Genomic DNA, 15855 nt, shown 5'->3' with positions numbered 1-15855 from the left:
AATTAAAGCCCAGCTCCTTAAATATCTGCTTCTAACAGTCACTTTTGTGTAGACTGATTGCAGGAGATGATAAACACATAAATTAGGCAATCTCTTCCTTTTTCAAAGATGATACATAATAATTTTTTTAAAGAAATGCCACATGACCATAAGAGTTCCTCAACCAATTCGCTAACTAGTGTGTCAAAGTGCTGGAACGGAAATGGCCTGTACCTGTAGATGGAGACGTTTTCTATTAATTCATTACTGGTCCCATCGTGTAGAATTATTCCTCGTGGTGACACAGTCAACACCACTTTCTGAAATTTCTTCCCACTTGCTTTAGCCTATGTGAAACAAAAAGCTTCATTTTCAATACAATTCCTGGTGATGGGATCAAAGAACAGCTCTTTGAACACGTTTCAATAGTTTCAGCATGGCTATTTCCGGCAGAATTCCAGATTTTGAACGTTCACACAGCCAGGAGTGGTGGTGGTGATCAGCTCTCACTACCTATCAAATACTCCCAGTGACAATCGAGTCCAGCTCTTAGCCTTCATGAGTGTCTTGGCTACTAATCCCGACAGAACGATTTCTACTGATAGGAGAAGGGGTAAAGTTGGGTTATCGGCGCCTTAAAATGAGTTGCGTTGGGCAAGTGGGCCTCATCGGCTGTGGTTGGCAGCTCATCTAGAAGGAAAACTCTGATCTCAAACCTCCGCTGCCCTGCGGCTATTCCCACTCATGGGGAAGGCTTCAGGAGTAAACACTGAGGGAAATATCTGGAACTGGAGTCCCTAAGGCAGTCCTACATTAGTGCCAAGCTACTTCAGTGCCTGCCGTTCCTTTGGTTTCATCAGATGCGCGGAGAAGGGGAGCTTGCTGTGTGGACAACAGCTTGTACTGCTCTGGCTTTGGGTAGCTAGACACCAGGAACGTGGCTCCCATGGTCAACCCAGTCCAATGCGGGCCTCAGAAAATAGGACATGACTGGGAGACAAAAAAGGAACGAGGAAGAAATTCCATTATTTCTAGCCTTAATCAAGTTGTCTATTACCCGTAAGCAAAAAGTGAATTAGAATTCTGTTGGAGAAACTGTTAGCATTCCCATGTCATCAAAGTCTAAGTCGAGTTTATTATCACAAGAGAAACACTTTAAAGATAAGTTTTACAAGTTTATGAGTGAGTGAGTGAGTGAGTGAAAAACCCTGTCATGGGTTCATCAGCTACGTGGAGAATGAGAGCCTGCTGTCTGGTCATCAGCTTGCTCTCCATGATGTACTGCCCTGGCTGCGTATTGGTCAACGTGTCATGTGGACAGGTAGGAAGCAATATCCAGGTTCGACCCCGAGCAACGCAGAATCAGTCATTCCAGATTTTGTTGACAGCAGGATATGTTTCTCTGAAACTACGGAATATTATTTAGAAGGTTTAGTGTGCTGACTCCAAGTAATAGCAGAAGCTAGTTTTCAGTAAATACAAGTTTTTGATTAGTTAAGCAGAACGGGTTGTCACAAGAAGAGCATACAATCCACTACCACACATTACATCCGTCAGCTGGGTCACAAGAGATTTAAAAAAAAAGAGAACTCAAGAATTGTCCAGGATCAGAATTGGGATCCACAAATTTTTTTTTTTAAAAAGTCTGCATTTTAAGTTAACTCATTGATTTTAGCAGTGGAGTACACATCACTATAGACATCACTTCGTAGCGATTTGGCCCGCTATATGCTGAACTGAGGTCCAGGCTTTTGGGCCTACGCCAGTAGCCCTGGCGATTCGGGTCTATGGACTCAATTTGGTTCAGGATGCTGTTGCTCGCTTCTACTGGTTGCATGGTTTGTGTTTTTTTCTCTTTCTCCGCGCATTGGGCGTTGGTCCTTTCATTTTTTTAAAAATTGGATTCTTTCGGGTTTCTTGCTTTGTGGCTCAAGCTTGTATAATTTATACATACTTTGATAGTCAATGCGCTTTGAACTACAGGCATTGGGTAAAGGTGGCTGCAAGTGTCAAATATTTAGACCTGGAAAAAACATTGAAGAAATTGGTTCATTTCAAAAGAATGGGTTCAAAGAAGATTGAAATAAGACAGACATTCAGCTACAGGTAATGGAACGAAAACCATGGTAGAGTAGTGGTTAGCGTGATGCTGTTACAGCTCGGGGCACTCTGGAGTGCAGAGTCCAATTCCAGCACTGTTTTGTAATGATGGTCAATCAGGGTTGTGGGGTTGCTGAGGCAACCTGGCTCAAAGGGCCTACTCTGCACTGTATCACTAAATAAATAAATGCTTGATAAATAAATATATAAAACTGTAAAATGCTATTTAAAACAAAGTTTAAGAAAATGCTGGAAATACTTAAACGGGTCAGCCTGCATCTGTGGGAAGTGAAACAGGGCTAATACTTCTGGTCAGAATAGACACACAAACTTGGAATACTTTATACAGAACTCCTGAATATAGCCTTCATATACCATCCACGTACCTATCCAAACTTCTCTTAAATGTTGAAGTTGAGCTCACATTCACCACTTGTGCTGGCAGCTCATTCCATACTCTCAGAGTGAAGACGTTTCCCCTCATGTTCCCCTTAAACTTTTCGCCTTTAACCCATGACCTCTAATTGTTATCCCACCTAACCTCAGTGGAAAAGCCTGCTCATATTTGTCATTTATATCCCTATACAAAATTATGAACTCTTGTCAAATCTCCTCCTTTCATTGCGTATTTAATCAGTGTGCATCAATATATTATTACTAATATAAACAAGGACCATCTTCATGATCTTGTTTAATAATGGGTAAATGCTATCTTTATTTGTCTTTCTGCTCTGTGTTGTTGGAGTTCATAATCTCCAGCTTCAATCAGACTACATTCATTCATATTTTCTTTCTCTCTCTCCCCCCCTCGAAATAAGCACCACTGCAGATTGTAACGTCAAAACAGTGAGCTGTTGGCCTCCTCTCTCGCTGTGGCAGGAGTGATAACTCTGTCTCCCTCATTGGTGAGGGAGAGGGCCTGTTGAGGTGTTGGCATGAACAGTAGTTTTTGACAGGCCTACTGATCGTGGTCTTTGGCAGCTTGCCATTGCTTTGTAGGTAGTGGGAGTCAGAGGCTTTCTGCTGGAACAAGTGGGGAGGGGAGAGGCAGGAAGGAAGGGTTCATCCTTCGTTGTTGCTTGTGCCTGGGAGGGAGGAGTGGGGCATTGGGGTTCTAATATTTTTCTGTCATTCATTCTTTGCTTTTTTTTCCTCTCTGTTTCATGAATGTCTGTGAAGAGTATGTATTTTAGGTTGTATACTGTCTACATTCTCTGATATTTGAGGATGTCTGTGAAGAGTAAGAAATTCAGGTTGTATACTGTATACATTCTCTGATATTAAATTGAACCATTCATTTAGTTAAGGTTTTCTTTTGCAATACCTACAGTACCTCAGTGCAGGATGGTCTGCCAGGATGACAAACCAATGGATGTTTTCCACTGCAACTTGGTACATGTGACAATAACAAATAACAAACCAATTATTAATTTTGGTGTTTGATCTGGTGCTTGGTTCGAAGGCTTAATATGCCAGTTCCTGATAGTGACAGGTAAGTGAAGGTAATTTTGAAATTCATAAGCTCAAGCACAAATGCAGAAGTGGACTCTGCATAAGTGACGTGTTCCACAATGACACATCATTTTGTTCAGGTGTTCACTCCATGCTGGTACAAGCTTGGATGTCTAATCCCAGGAAAACTCCATGTTTTCATGTCCCCCTAATCAAGCATTCAAAATGTACAATGTAGACAACAAATCAAGTATTACCATAGCAACTATCCTTCGGACAGCGGCAGAAGACATATCCTCCCCCTTCGGTTCTTCAACTAGGGTCATGCCCAGATACTTCAGATTAAATATCATTCCTTCCTGGAGTGATTCCCTTGTATCTGTCCAGTTTTCTGGCAACTCTTGGGAGTGGAAGAAAAGGAAAGTAGGTTAAGACATGCAAGTTCAAAGCTGCCGTTAGCAAGCAAGTTCCTTGTTTAAATCAGAGGCTACAAGATTTAACACAACTTTGCAGTAGATTTTCCGCTTGTTCTTGCTGGAGGACTTCTCCAGTTACCCAAACTCAGTGATCCGATGGGAAAGGATTACCTGTTGCACTCATTCGAAAAAACACTAAATGAGAAACGAGTCACCGAATCAAGTTTGGGTGGCATCGTTAGCACAACGATTTACAGTACACGGGTTCACTTCCCAATGCTGCCTGTAAGGACATTTTCCCCCTGACCACGTGGGTTTCCCTTGGGGTGCTCCGGTTCTCTCTCCCGACCACCCCCCCCCCCCCACCACAGTCTGAAGACATACTGGTCGGTTGGTTAATTGGTCATTGTATTAGGCTAGGGTTAAATCCGGGTTTACTGGATCTACAGCTTGAAGGGTCTATTCTGCACTGGATCTTAGTAACTACTAATATCATTCAGCAGCTTTATGAACTAGTTCATTTGTAAAGCCTTGTAAAGGCTTTTAAACCAAAAGCTCTATTTTCTAGGTGCAAAGATATCAATTCAGAAGAGTGAGGGACAACTCATTGACACCTATTGAATGTTGAAAGGCCTCGGTAGAGTGGATGTGGACAGCATGTTTCCTAGTTGGGGAGTCTAAAACCAGAGAACTTTCTTTAGCCAGAGAGTAGAGAATCTGTGGAATTGCTCTATGTAACAAGTTACATTTTGTTAATCCATGATAATCTTTTTGTACTTGCACAGTTTGTTGTTTTTTGCACACTGGTTGAACGCCCAAGTTGCCACAGTCTTTCATCAATCTTATTATGGTTTTACTGAGTATGCCCAGACGAAAATGAATCTCAGGGTTTTATATGGTGACGTATATGTACTTTGACAATAAATTTACTTTGATCTTTTTGAACTTTTGAATAAGGTACACGTCCAGGCGTGCACATCAAAACCTCAAAGCATGCGATTTTCTGAAGTTAACATTCAACCATTTCTACTTCACAACACATTTCTTAAGATAATTAACATGAAAGATACTTCAAGGCATTTTTTCTAGCTTACTCCAAATGATCAAATCATTTATGTACAAATAATATTATCAGGAAGAGATAATCTAATAAAATTGACATTGTTAAAACAGACATACCATTAATTAAAACTTAAATATGTATTCTTTATCTCTTTTCTTCCCTCCTTCCAATTAAGACCACATAATTATTTGCACACTTTATCACGCCTATAGTCAGATTGAGGAATTCAAAAAAAAAGACGCAAAAGCTCATTCAAGATCAAAACACCTCTCTGCATTGTAAATACCACTTATACTGGGGAATGTTTCTGTTGATGAAAATTAAAAACAATTCAGAAGTTGAAACAAAAAGACTATAGAACAGAATTAGGCCATTCCGCCCATTGAGTCTACTCCACCTTTCAATCACAGCTGATTTATTATTGCTCTGTTTCCCTATTCTCCTGCCTTCACCCCATAACTTTTCACCCCATTACTAATCAAGAACCTATCGACCTTTGTGTTGAATATACCCAATGACGTGGCCTCCACAGGGGAGATAACACACATTTGCCACTAAAGAAATTCCTCCTCACCTCTGTTTTAAAAGGGACACCCTTCTGTTCTGAGGCTATTGCTTCCAGTCCGAAGCTCACCCAAAATAAAAACAAAAAATGCTGGAAATACTCCACAAGTCAGGCAGTAGGTGTGGAAAAAAGAAGCAAACATTTCAGGTCCAAGACCCTTTGTTATATTATCTGTTGAATAGCCCTCTCTGGTTGGACCACACACACAGGGAAACAGTTTTTACACTTTAAGTGATCAATGGAAAGTTCCAGCACCTGCAGATTTTCTCTTGCTTGGGAATGGAAAGTACTAGATGACAGTAAACTGGAAAGATTCCTGCAAACCACCTCACTTAGAGAAACTCTCACCCTGCATACAGATGCAAGGTTAAAACTTTGGAAATTTTTAACCTCACATCCAACCCATCATTCTCCGCAACTTCTGCCATCTCCAAAGGGATCCTGCCACCAAACAGATCTTTACCTCTCCTCCACTCTCCTCATGGATTGCTCCCTCCGTGACTTCCTTGTCAATTCATCCCTCCCCATTAATCTCCATCCCCTCCCCCCCAACCCCGGCACTTATCCCTGCAAGCGGCCAAAGCACTCCTTCACCTCCACTCAGGGCCCCAAACTGTCCTTCCAGGTGAGGCATCTGCAAATATGCTGAGATCGTCTATCATATCCCTAATATGGTCTACTCTACACTGGTGAGACCCAATGTAGATTGGGGGACTGCTTCATCGCCCCATCTGCCAAAGCAGAACTTCCCAGTGGCTCAACATTTTAATTCCGATTCCCATTCCTGTTCTGACATGTCGGTCCACGGCCTCCTATTGCGCCAAGATGAGGCCACTCTCAGGGTGGAGGAGCAACAGTTTATATTCCATCTGGGTAGCGTCCAACTTGATGGCATGAATATCAATTTCTCCTTCCGGTAATATTTTCCTCCCCCCTCCCCTCTTTTTCTATTCCCCATTCTCTCCTCATCTGCCTATCACCTCCCCTGGAGTCTCTCCTCCTCTCCTTTCTCCTGTGATCCACTGTCCTCTCAGATTCCTTCTTCTCCAGCCCTTTACCTTTCCCACCCACCTGGACTCACTGAGCCATCCTCTTTCCCCTCCCCCCACCCCTTTATTCTGGTGTCTTCCCCCTTCCTTCCCAGTCCTGAAGAAGGATCTCGGCCTGAAACGTCGACCGTTTGTTCATCTCCATAGAACCTGCCTAACTTGCACAGCTCCTCCAGTGTTTAGTTCAAAGTAAATCTATTATCAAAGTACATATACGTCACCACATATGATCCCGAGATTCATTTTCTTGTGGGCATACTCATCAAATCCACAGAAAAATAACCATAATAAAATCAATGTAAGTCTGTACCAAAAGTGTGCAAAAGACAACAAACTGTGCAAATACAAAAGATACAATAACAATAAATAAATAAATAAATAAACAAACAATAAATATCGAGAACATGAGATGGTGAGTCCACTGGGAACATTTTAATGATAGGGCAAGTACAGTTGAGTGAAGTTTTCCCCTTTGGTTCAAGAGCCAAATAGATGAGGGGTAATAACTGCTCCTGAACCTGCTGGTGTGGGTTCTGAGGCTCCTGTACCTTCTCCCTGATGGCAGCAGTGAGAACAGAGCATGTCCTGGGCGGTGGGGGTCCCCGATGACAGGTGTTGCTTTCCTGCAATAGCGTTTCATGTAGATGTTCTCAATGGTGGGGAGGGCTTTATCCGTGATGGACTGGGCCATACCCACTACTCTTTCTAAGATGTTTCCATACCAGGCTGTGATGCAGCTAGTCAATATACTCTCCACTACACATCTGTAGAAGTTTGTCAAAGTTTTACATGTCATGCTGAATCTCTGCTGACTCCCAGGTAAGTTAAGCTGTTGCCATGCTCTGTGAATCAATGCCTACCCCACCACAATCATTTACTATCTCTCCAGTGCGACAGATACCAGACTGTAATGTTGCCTCAGAGATTATGTTGCATTCAGTTGTACATTCCATAGCAAACACTGTGAATATTTGAATTTCCATCTACTCCAGTACTCAAAGAATGTAAAGGAAAGGAGATCCCTTACCCTTACTGAGGCTGAAAGCAAACTGGTATAGTTTCAGCAACTTTAATGACTGAAAGCCTTAAGCCTGAACTGAAAACACTGAAGATGCCAAACTGGTCCAACTTGAAAACGCATCAAGGGTGCTTCGGACCAGAATGCACGATTAAAGAAGAAATAAGAACCCATTCTATTACAAAGATGGTCGGCACACTTTGAAGCATTAATTTGTGACTTAACCCTACAGTTTTAATATAGAGCACACGCACACAGAAGAGTATATCAGATTTCTTAGATATAAAATTGTTTTTTGCTGTTAATACCTTTCCCATGCTTGCCCCAAAGGCAACTTGAGTTAAAAATACAATTAGATGCGATTCAAAACAAAACTGAGTAGCCAGAGAATCTTTACACACATTATTGATATTAGCAAAACTCATTTTAAGGAATTCATTGGCCTAACACATGTAGCTGGGGGCGGGGTGAGGGATAGTTAGAAGAGAGATAAGCAGCAAAGCCATAACTGGGAGCTCTGCACAGACAGAAAGAGTCAGTAGAGATCAGAAGCATGAGATTCAGTTTGAATATGGGGCAGCATGGCAGCATAGTGGTTAGCACAACTGTTTACAACACAGGCACCCCAGGTTCAATTCCTGCTGCTGCCTGTAAGGAGTTTGTACATTCTCCCAGTGGACCATAGTTGGTTGGGTGGTTGGTCATTGTAAATTGAATAGGCAAGGATTGCTATGCAGCGTGACTCAAAGGGCCAGAAGGTCCTATTCCATGCTGTATCTCAATAAATATTCTTAACATAAAGAAAGATTTGTAAAAAAAATCATTGTTAAAATCCAATTGATGCACAAGAGTAATTATACAATAGGTAATACATGAGTTTGTCTCCCAAGTCAAATGCAAATAAACATTAATTCCTTTCTGCTATTTTTTTTTTCTTTCTGCACTTTATGGCACATTGGGTAGCAACCTTACTGCTTCTTTAACATTTTGTCTATTGTTTTTTTACGAGGCTGAGTTACTAGCTCAACACCCAACCCAGCACTGATGGAAAGTGGGCAAGGGGCCGGCCAGATTTGAACCCAGGGCCCCTCGCCTCGAAGTCCGGTGTGGATGCCACTCCGCCAACAGCCGGCTTTTTGCTATTAGTGATGTACAAACTAAAACGGCGTTGAATGATTCCATCTGGCTATTCACACTGACATTAATAGATATTTATTCCCCCCCCCCCCCCCCGAAGTTGTTACTTTCCACATTTGAGCTGATACCAGAAAGACAGACCCAACAATGTATTAGCTACTGAACAACAGTGTGGACCATGATACACACAGTGGACTTTCCTCTCAATAACCAACCACATATTGATGTCTGAACAGCTTCTGATAAGAAACAACAATTGTTGCTTCCTCCACGGATGCTGCCCAAGTGGATAAAGATGTTCAACATCAGTGATATTGTAAACTAGTTTGCAGTCCACCTGAATTTTGGGGCCAAGAAATAACCCTGGGATATTCAGGCCAGCTCCCCTTGGAAGGTCCCAAGTCTGGCTGCTAAAGGAGGAGAGTTGGGCACGGGGCTAGCTCATAAAAACCCAGAGCTACAGAAATGCCAACAGAAGCTCCAAAGACCTCATCCCTGGAAGAGGAAGGATCTTCATCTAATGCAGGAAGATGAACTACACTTGAGGGCAGCATGAAAGACTGGCCTAGGCTAATGGACTCTGGCAAGCTGCTTTCAGTAGCTCATGTCCCAGTGGGGGCAATGGGCTTAAATCAGTGATACTTCAGGTCAATTGACCTATTCACATCCATCATCATCACCTAATCACAAACAAAAGAAAATCTGCAGATGTTGGAAATCCAAGCAACATCCTGCTGAAGGGTCTTGGCCTGAAATGTCATCTGTACCCTTTTCCATAGATGCTGCCTGGCCCGCTGAGTTCCTCCAGCATTTTGAGTGTATCACCTAATCAACTGCCTTTTATTATTAACTTCTCATGATACTGCTGGCATTTAGGGCAGCAATGAAGGTCCTCCATCTCTATCTGTCCTTGGCCACATAGAAGGATGCTTCATTGCTGTTTCCATAACAATTTTTTTTTGACCAGTAGAAGTTGTCAGCCCTGAGATGAACCCCTGAACCTGGAGGATCGATGGACCACTCTTAGTCTGGCCTCTACCCTTTGAGCATTTCAGGACTGTTGACCTTACTAAGAGTCAACAATTTGGCACAAGGCCCTGACTCCAACCAACATAACTCTCTGGGTCACTGAGGGACGCAAACCTCCAAACCATGACAAGGTTGTGGTCCTCTTGAAGGAATGAACTGTTCTGGGGTTGATGGAAAACAGTCAATGTTGTCTTGGTAATGGATTAGAGCCTACCTTAAAACAGGGGTTCCCAACCTGGGGTCCATGGACCCCTTGGCTAATGGTAGGGATCCATATCATACAAAAGATTGGAATCCACTGATCTAACATAAAAACAAAACTTGGCATTTAAATAAAGTTATAAAAAAAAAGAGATATTAATTAAAGGACCTTCAGTAGATTATTTATAAATCTCAAGAGAGATTCTGATATTTGTCCAGAGTTCTGTTCTAAGGAGATATTGGAAGAGCTTAAAGTAAGGTTTAGATGACTGGTTTAAACCATAACCAGATTTGAAACTTCATCAGCAGATTGGAGACCCAATTCAAAGTTCTCTACGAAAACAATTCAACCTCAAATTTGAACATATTTTGCCACCAAGGGGAACTGGAACATTAATGTATGAAGTTGCAAACTGTAGCAAAAACAGAGAGTCTGCTCTTCCCCATTCAGCCACCAACCACAGTTCCCAACCCAAAAGTGGCCTGGCACTCTTATACAGTGAACCTCTGTGATAATCCAGTGTTCAACCATATGGTTTGGGTGGCGGTGTGGAGATATGTAGATTTCTACCAAATGAGGTGTAAGGCGCTCCTTCCCTCTGCTCTCCTGCAGGTCACCCTTGGGAAAGATGTAGCACCTGATTAGCACCCCCCCCCCCCAGTCAGGGTCACATGAAGCCAAGGAACAGGTGGTGGATGGTCATATGAACAGCTGGTGCATATCACAAGTCCTGGTTATGCAACCACTGACGCCAGGCAGACAATCTCTGAAGAATAATGCTGATAGCTGGGGTCACGAGTCCTATAAAAGCACTGTCCAGAAGAAGGCAATGGCAAAACACTTCAGTAGAAAAGTTTGCCAAGAACAATCATGGTCATCGACCATGATCATCCATATCAACTAACACAGCACACAATGATGACGTCATACAGCATGGAACATAATAATATTTGGTTAAGCTCAAAGTTCAGAACTTGGCCCACTAAATGTTTGCCATTTTCCTTTCCAAGGTGCTGGTGCCCTGGATTCCATGGTCCCTTCCACCTGTTGTGTATTTAATATTTCAGTAACATTTGAGTAATCATGTATACATATAGGTTGATTAAGCATTCTTGATCATTTAAGAAATTAATTACAGGTTATAAGCATAATCATATGAACTGCATATCTCACCTCACTACCACGTGATACGTACATGCCTCGCTTAAACCCAAAGGACTCACGCCTTCCTTTGAATTAATTTAATGTTTCAAAGTAACAAACCATAACACAACAGTGTCATTCCCCGGGCTCTCTTTATCCTTACTGTGTTTGCTGGGAAATTTATATAATCTAAAAAACTGAATTTAGTAATTGTTCTAGTATGAATAGCATCCAATAATTCTGAAAACCTGCTCATCCAGTACCATGCGAATGTCTCAATTCCAGGACAGGTTGGTGGGTAGGATTTTACCACATCTCAAATCTGAGGTAACCAGGAATTAAACTAAGTTCAGAACCCTTTCTGTTCAATTCACAGGTCTATCTTTCATCATGAGAACTACTTGCAGCTCTAACTCGACATTGTCAGAAGAGAAAAAGCTGAACTGAAGAAAATGGTTCAAAATAAATTTACCATCAAAGTGCATATACGTCACCATATACAACTATGAGATTCATTTGCTTGCGGGCATAAGCATTGCTGTGGTTCACTGGCGCCATCATGGAATGCAGTCGCAGCAAAGCTCTAATTCACAAGATATATTCCATTCCATGGGAACCAAGGTGCAACCAGGTACAAACACAGACAGATTAGTGGCATTGGCCAGCATGGGACATTTCAGGATAGGACACATTTGTGGCATATGCATGCAATATGGTTAAATATAAACTGGGGCCATGCAGAGAGCACAAAGTTCTGTATTTCTAAGAACTGACTCTAAAACAAGTTAATCATAGAAAAATAGCTTAACCACATTTTCCTTTATGCTAAAGGCCAAACTTGTAAGATACTTCACCTGCAATATTTCTTATCAGAACCGGCTGAATTATTTAGATTTATTGTATAGATTATCCTCATAAGGAAACAGCCTTATAAGGTAGTCACAAGAAGAATCAAGAGATGATAACAGTATGCTGTTTTGTTTTACAGGGAATGCAGATAATGTGGAAGAACTTGTTACAGATGATTGCTGAAGTCCATAAGGTTATTCCAAAGGAATAACAGAGCTTCTCATAAAATGCTGGCGTCAGTGAGCAGGAATGTAGGATTAAATCAGGAGCTGGTTCGGAGAAAACCAACGAGACAGATCTGATGGCAAAATCGCAACTTTCACTCTTTAATATAACAAAATTCTGAGGAAAAATGTTCTTCAGGGACTGAAAGAGGTCCATGTCCTTTCACAAACAAGAGAAAATCTGCAGATGCTGGAAGTACAAGCCATGCACACAAAATGCTGGAGGAACTCAACAGGCCAGGCAGCATCTATGGAAATGAGTAAACAGATGTTTTGGGCCTAGACCCTTCACCAGGACAGAGTCAATTTTACTGAGCCTACGGATGGAACATACTCGAGGTGCATCTATTGTAACAACACAAAATACTTCCTTTATCACTAGTTACTTTAAATAATAGCAATAGATCAGCAATCAATTAGTATATTCGGTCCATATTTATCACCTCAAACTGCAGTCCAATCTGGCACTAATCTACATCATGAGTTTCTTCATGACGGCAATACAACCAGGAATTCAGATTCTAGGAACTCTGAGAACTTACCCAAGAATAGACTTGTTTTTTTTTCCCCATTTGAACTCCATAAAAACTGTAATTATTTTTAATTTTGTGGAGCTTTCAGGCAGACTAAACGTCTGCAACAGATAATTTACTGTAGACGGGATTTGAAAATGACCTCCAAATCCCAATATAGTCATTATCTTAAAAGCACAACAAATGGCCAACAGCTAACTTTAAATCCACTGTACGTTTAGAAAACAGCTCTTTATTCACCATACTCTCTGAAATGGTAATCACGTTGAATTTAACGGAGCGAGGTGTCTGCACAGTGGGAAAAGAATTAAGTGCATCGGTACGCAGATAAACTAATGTCATGGGTTAAAAATTTATCACAATATAAGAGGTGGAAAACTGAAATTAACAACTGTTAAAACTTTACCCAAAAAGTGTGTAGTGATTTTATTACAATTTTTTAAAAAGTCAAGAAGTCAAGTCTATTTTCATTTCAACCATAAACTGCTGGCACAGAACACGATAAAAACTAAACCATGTTCCTCCAGGACCCTGGTGGTACATGAAACAACACAAAACTACACTGGACTATGCGAGACAGCACAAGGCTACACTAGACTATGTAAAACAACATAAAAACTGCACTAGACTACAGACCCGCACAGGACTACATAAAGTACACAAAACAGTGCAGGGCAGTACAATAATTTATAAACAATAGGCACAGTAGAGGACAAATTACAATATAATAATAAATGATGTAGATCTCAGTCTAGACTCTGGGTATTGAGGAGTCTGACGGCTTGGGGGAAGAAACTGTTACATAGTCTGGTCGTGAGAGCCCGAATACTTCGGTGCCTTTTCCCAGACGGCAGGAGGGAAAGAATTTGTGTGAGTGGTGCGTGGGGTTCTTCACAATGCTGTAGCTTTGCGGGTGCAGCGTGGTCTAAATGTCTGTAATAGTGGGAAGAGAGACCCCAATGATCTTCTCAGCTGACCTCACTATCCGCTGCAGGGTCTTGCGATCCGAGATGGTGCAATTTCCAAACCAGGCAGTGATGCAGCTGCTCAGGATGCTCTCAATACAACCCCTGTAGAATGTGGTGAGGATGGGGAGTGGGAAATGGTCTTTCCTCAGCCTTTGCAGAAGGTAGAGATGCTGCTGGGCTTTCTTGGCTATGGAGCTGGTGTTGAGGGACCAGGTGAGATTCTCCGCCAGGTGAACACCAAGATATTTGTTGCTCTTAATGATCTCAATGGAGGAGCCGTCAACGGTCAGCGGGGAGTGGTCGCTCTATGCCCTCCTGAAGTCAACAACCATCTCTTTTGTTTTGTTCACATTCAGAGAGAGGTTGTTAGCTCTGCACCAGTCTGTTAGCCATTGCACCTCCTCTCTGCATGCTGACTCATCGTTCTTGCTGATGATGGTCATGTCATCTGCGCACTTGATGATGTGATTTGAGCTGTGTGTTGCAGCACAGTCGTGGGTCAGCAGAGTGAACAGCAGTGGACTGAGCACGCAGCCCTGGGGGGCCCCCGTGCTCAGTGTGATCATTAAAGCAAAGAAATTCTTAAATCCACCTCAAATTGACAAGTTAAAAATATCAACTATACATTGGAAATGCTACCATTATTTGAAATTTTATACTGACTTATCTCAAAGTTCATATACAACCTTGAGATTTATCTTCTTGTGGGCATAGTCAACAAATCCATAGAACAATAACCATTACAGAATCAAAGATTCCGTCCAAGTTGGGTGTTTAATCAGAGTGCAGAAGACAACAAACTGAGCAAATACAAAAGGAAAGAGACAATAATAATAAATAAATAAATAAATAAATAAATAAACAATATGCTATCAAGAACGTGAGATGAAGAGTCCTTGAAAGTAAGTCCATTGGCTCTGGGAACTTTTCAATGATGGGGTAGGTGAAGTTGAGTATAATTATCCCCTTTGGTTCAAGAGCCTGATGACTGAGGGGTAGTAACTGTTCATGAACCACTTGGTGTGAATCCTGAGGCTCCTGTACCCTCATCCTGATGGCAGCTGAGAGAAGAGAGCATGTCCTGGGGGGCGATGGTCCCCGATGATGGATGCTGCTTTCCTAGACAGCGTTACATCTTGACGTGCTCAATGGAGGGGAGAGCTTTACCTGTGTTGGACTGGGCTGTATTTGCTACTCTTTGTAGGATTTTCCATTCAAGGGCATTGGTGTTTCCAAACCAAGCTGTGATGCAGCCAGTCAATATACTCCCCACCACACATCTATTAGTTAACTCCCTTCACTGAAGCACTGTAACAAGCTTGTAACATCATTGCTGGAACTCACCGAGACTCATTAGACAGCATCTTCCAAACCCATCGCACGTACCAGACAGAGGGAGAAGGGCAACAAAATCATGTGAACACCCCCAACCAACTGGAAATTGCCCTCCAAAACGCATCGCCAGTTGCAAATACATTGCCCTTGCTTCATCATTGCCGGGTCTAAATGCAGGAACACCATCCCAAAGAGGAGTTCAGACGTTCAAAACACAGTAAAGGTTCTGAAGGTTGGCTGGAAGCTCAACGCAGCACTCACAAAGCGCTGGAGGATCTCAGCAGATCTCTGGAGGGGAATAAACAGTCGACGTTTTGGGCCGAGGCCCTTTTCAGCCCGAAATGTTGACTGTTTTCTCCCCCCCCCTCCATAGATATTGCTTGACAGCTGAGTTCCCCCAGCATTTTGTCTGTGTCGCAGAGGTTCACGAAGAGATATCACCAGCATTTTCTCAAGGGCAATCAGGCTCAGCCATCACAGCCCACATCCTTTGAATGAATATTTGAAAAAACACCTACTTCTACTGCTATGCTAATCTAACAATACCGTCTGGTTCAACTGGCTTCATGATACATGCACTTCAACTTTACAAATAAATAATCTCCCTTGAATCAAGTTGTGTTCAGTACATAGTTAACCAGCAGGCATTTTAAAGAAAACTGCTCAGATGTGCCTAACCGCAGTTATTTTTGTGCTCCAAAGCAGGTGAGGAGCCTTTGACAATCCTGTTGCTTCAGCCAAGCAGGAGCATTTAAGTTTTTGGCTTGCTACAAGCTAGCAAATGGCACCTTCA

General features: G+C 42.1%; 1 protein-coding gene across 1 annotated transcript in view; it reads right to left on the bottom strand.

The window, feature by feature from the left end:
* The window catches only part of ldlrap1b (low density lipoprotein receptor adaptor protein 1b), a 77041-nt gene that overhangs the window by 31578 nt on the left and 29608 nt on the right, over nucleotides 1-15855 (bottom strand). Inside the window, exons 2-3 of the mRNA XM_059954552.1 lie at nucleotides 3789-3931; nucleotides 214-326 (exon numbers count right to left, since the gene is read on the bottom strand). Of these exons, the coding sequence (XP_059810535.1) occupies nucleotides 214-326; nucleotides 3789-3931 (256 nt within the window). The remainder of the gene's footprint in view (nucleotides 1-213; nucleotides 327-3788; nucleotides 3932-15855) is intronic.

The sequence above is a fragment of the Hypanus sabinus genome, chromosome 30 (assembly GCF_030144855.1).
Source record: "Hypanus sabinus isolate sHypSab1 chromosome 30, sHypSab1.hap1, whole genome shotgun sequence".
Lineage (NCBI taxonomy): Eukaryota > Metazoa > Chordata > Chondrichthyes > Myliobatiformes > Dasyatidae > Hypanus > Hypanus sabinus.
The sequence above is the reverse complement of the archived record's forward strand: the minus strand, read 5'-3'. Positions and strand labels throughout refer to the sequence as shown.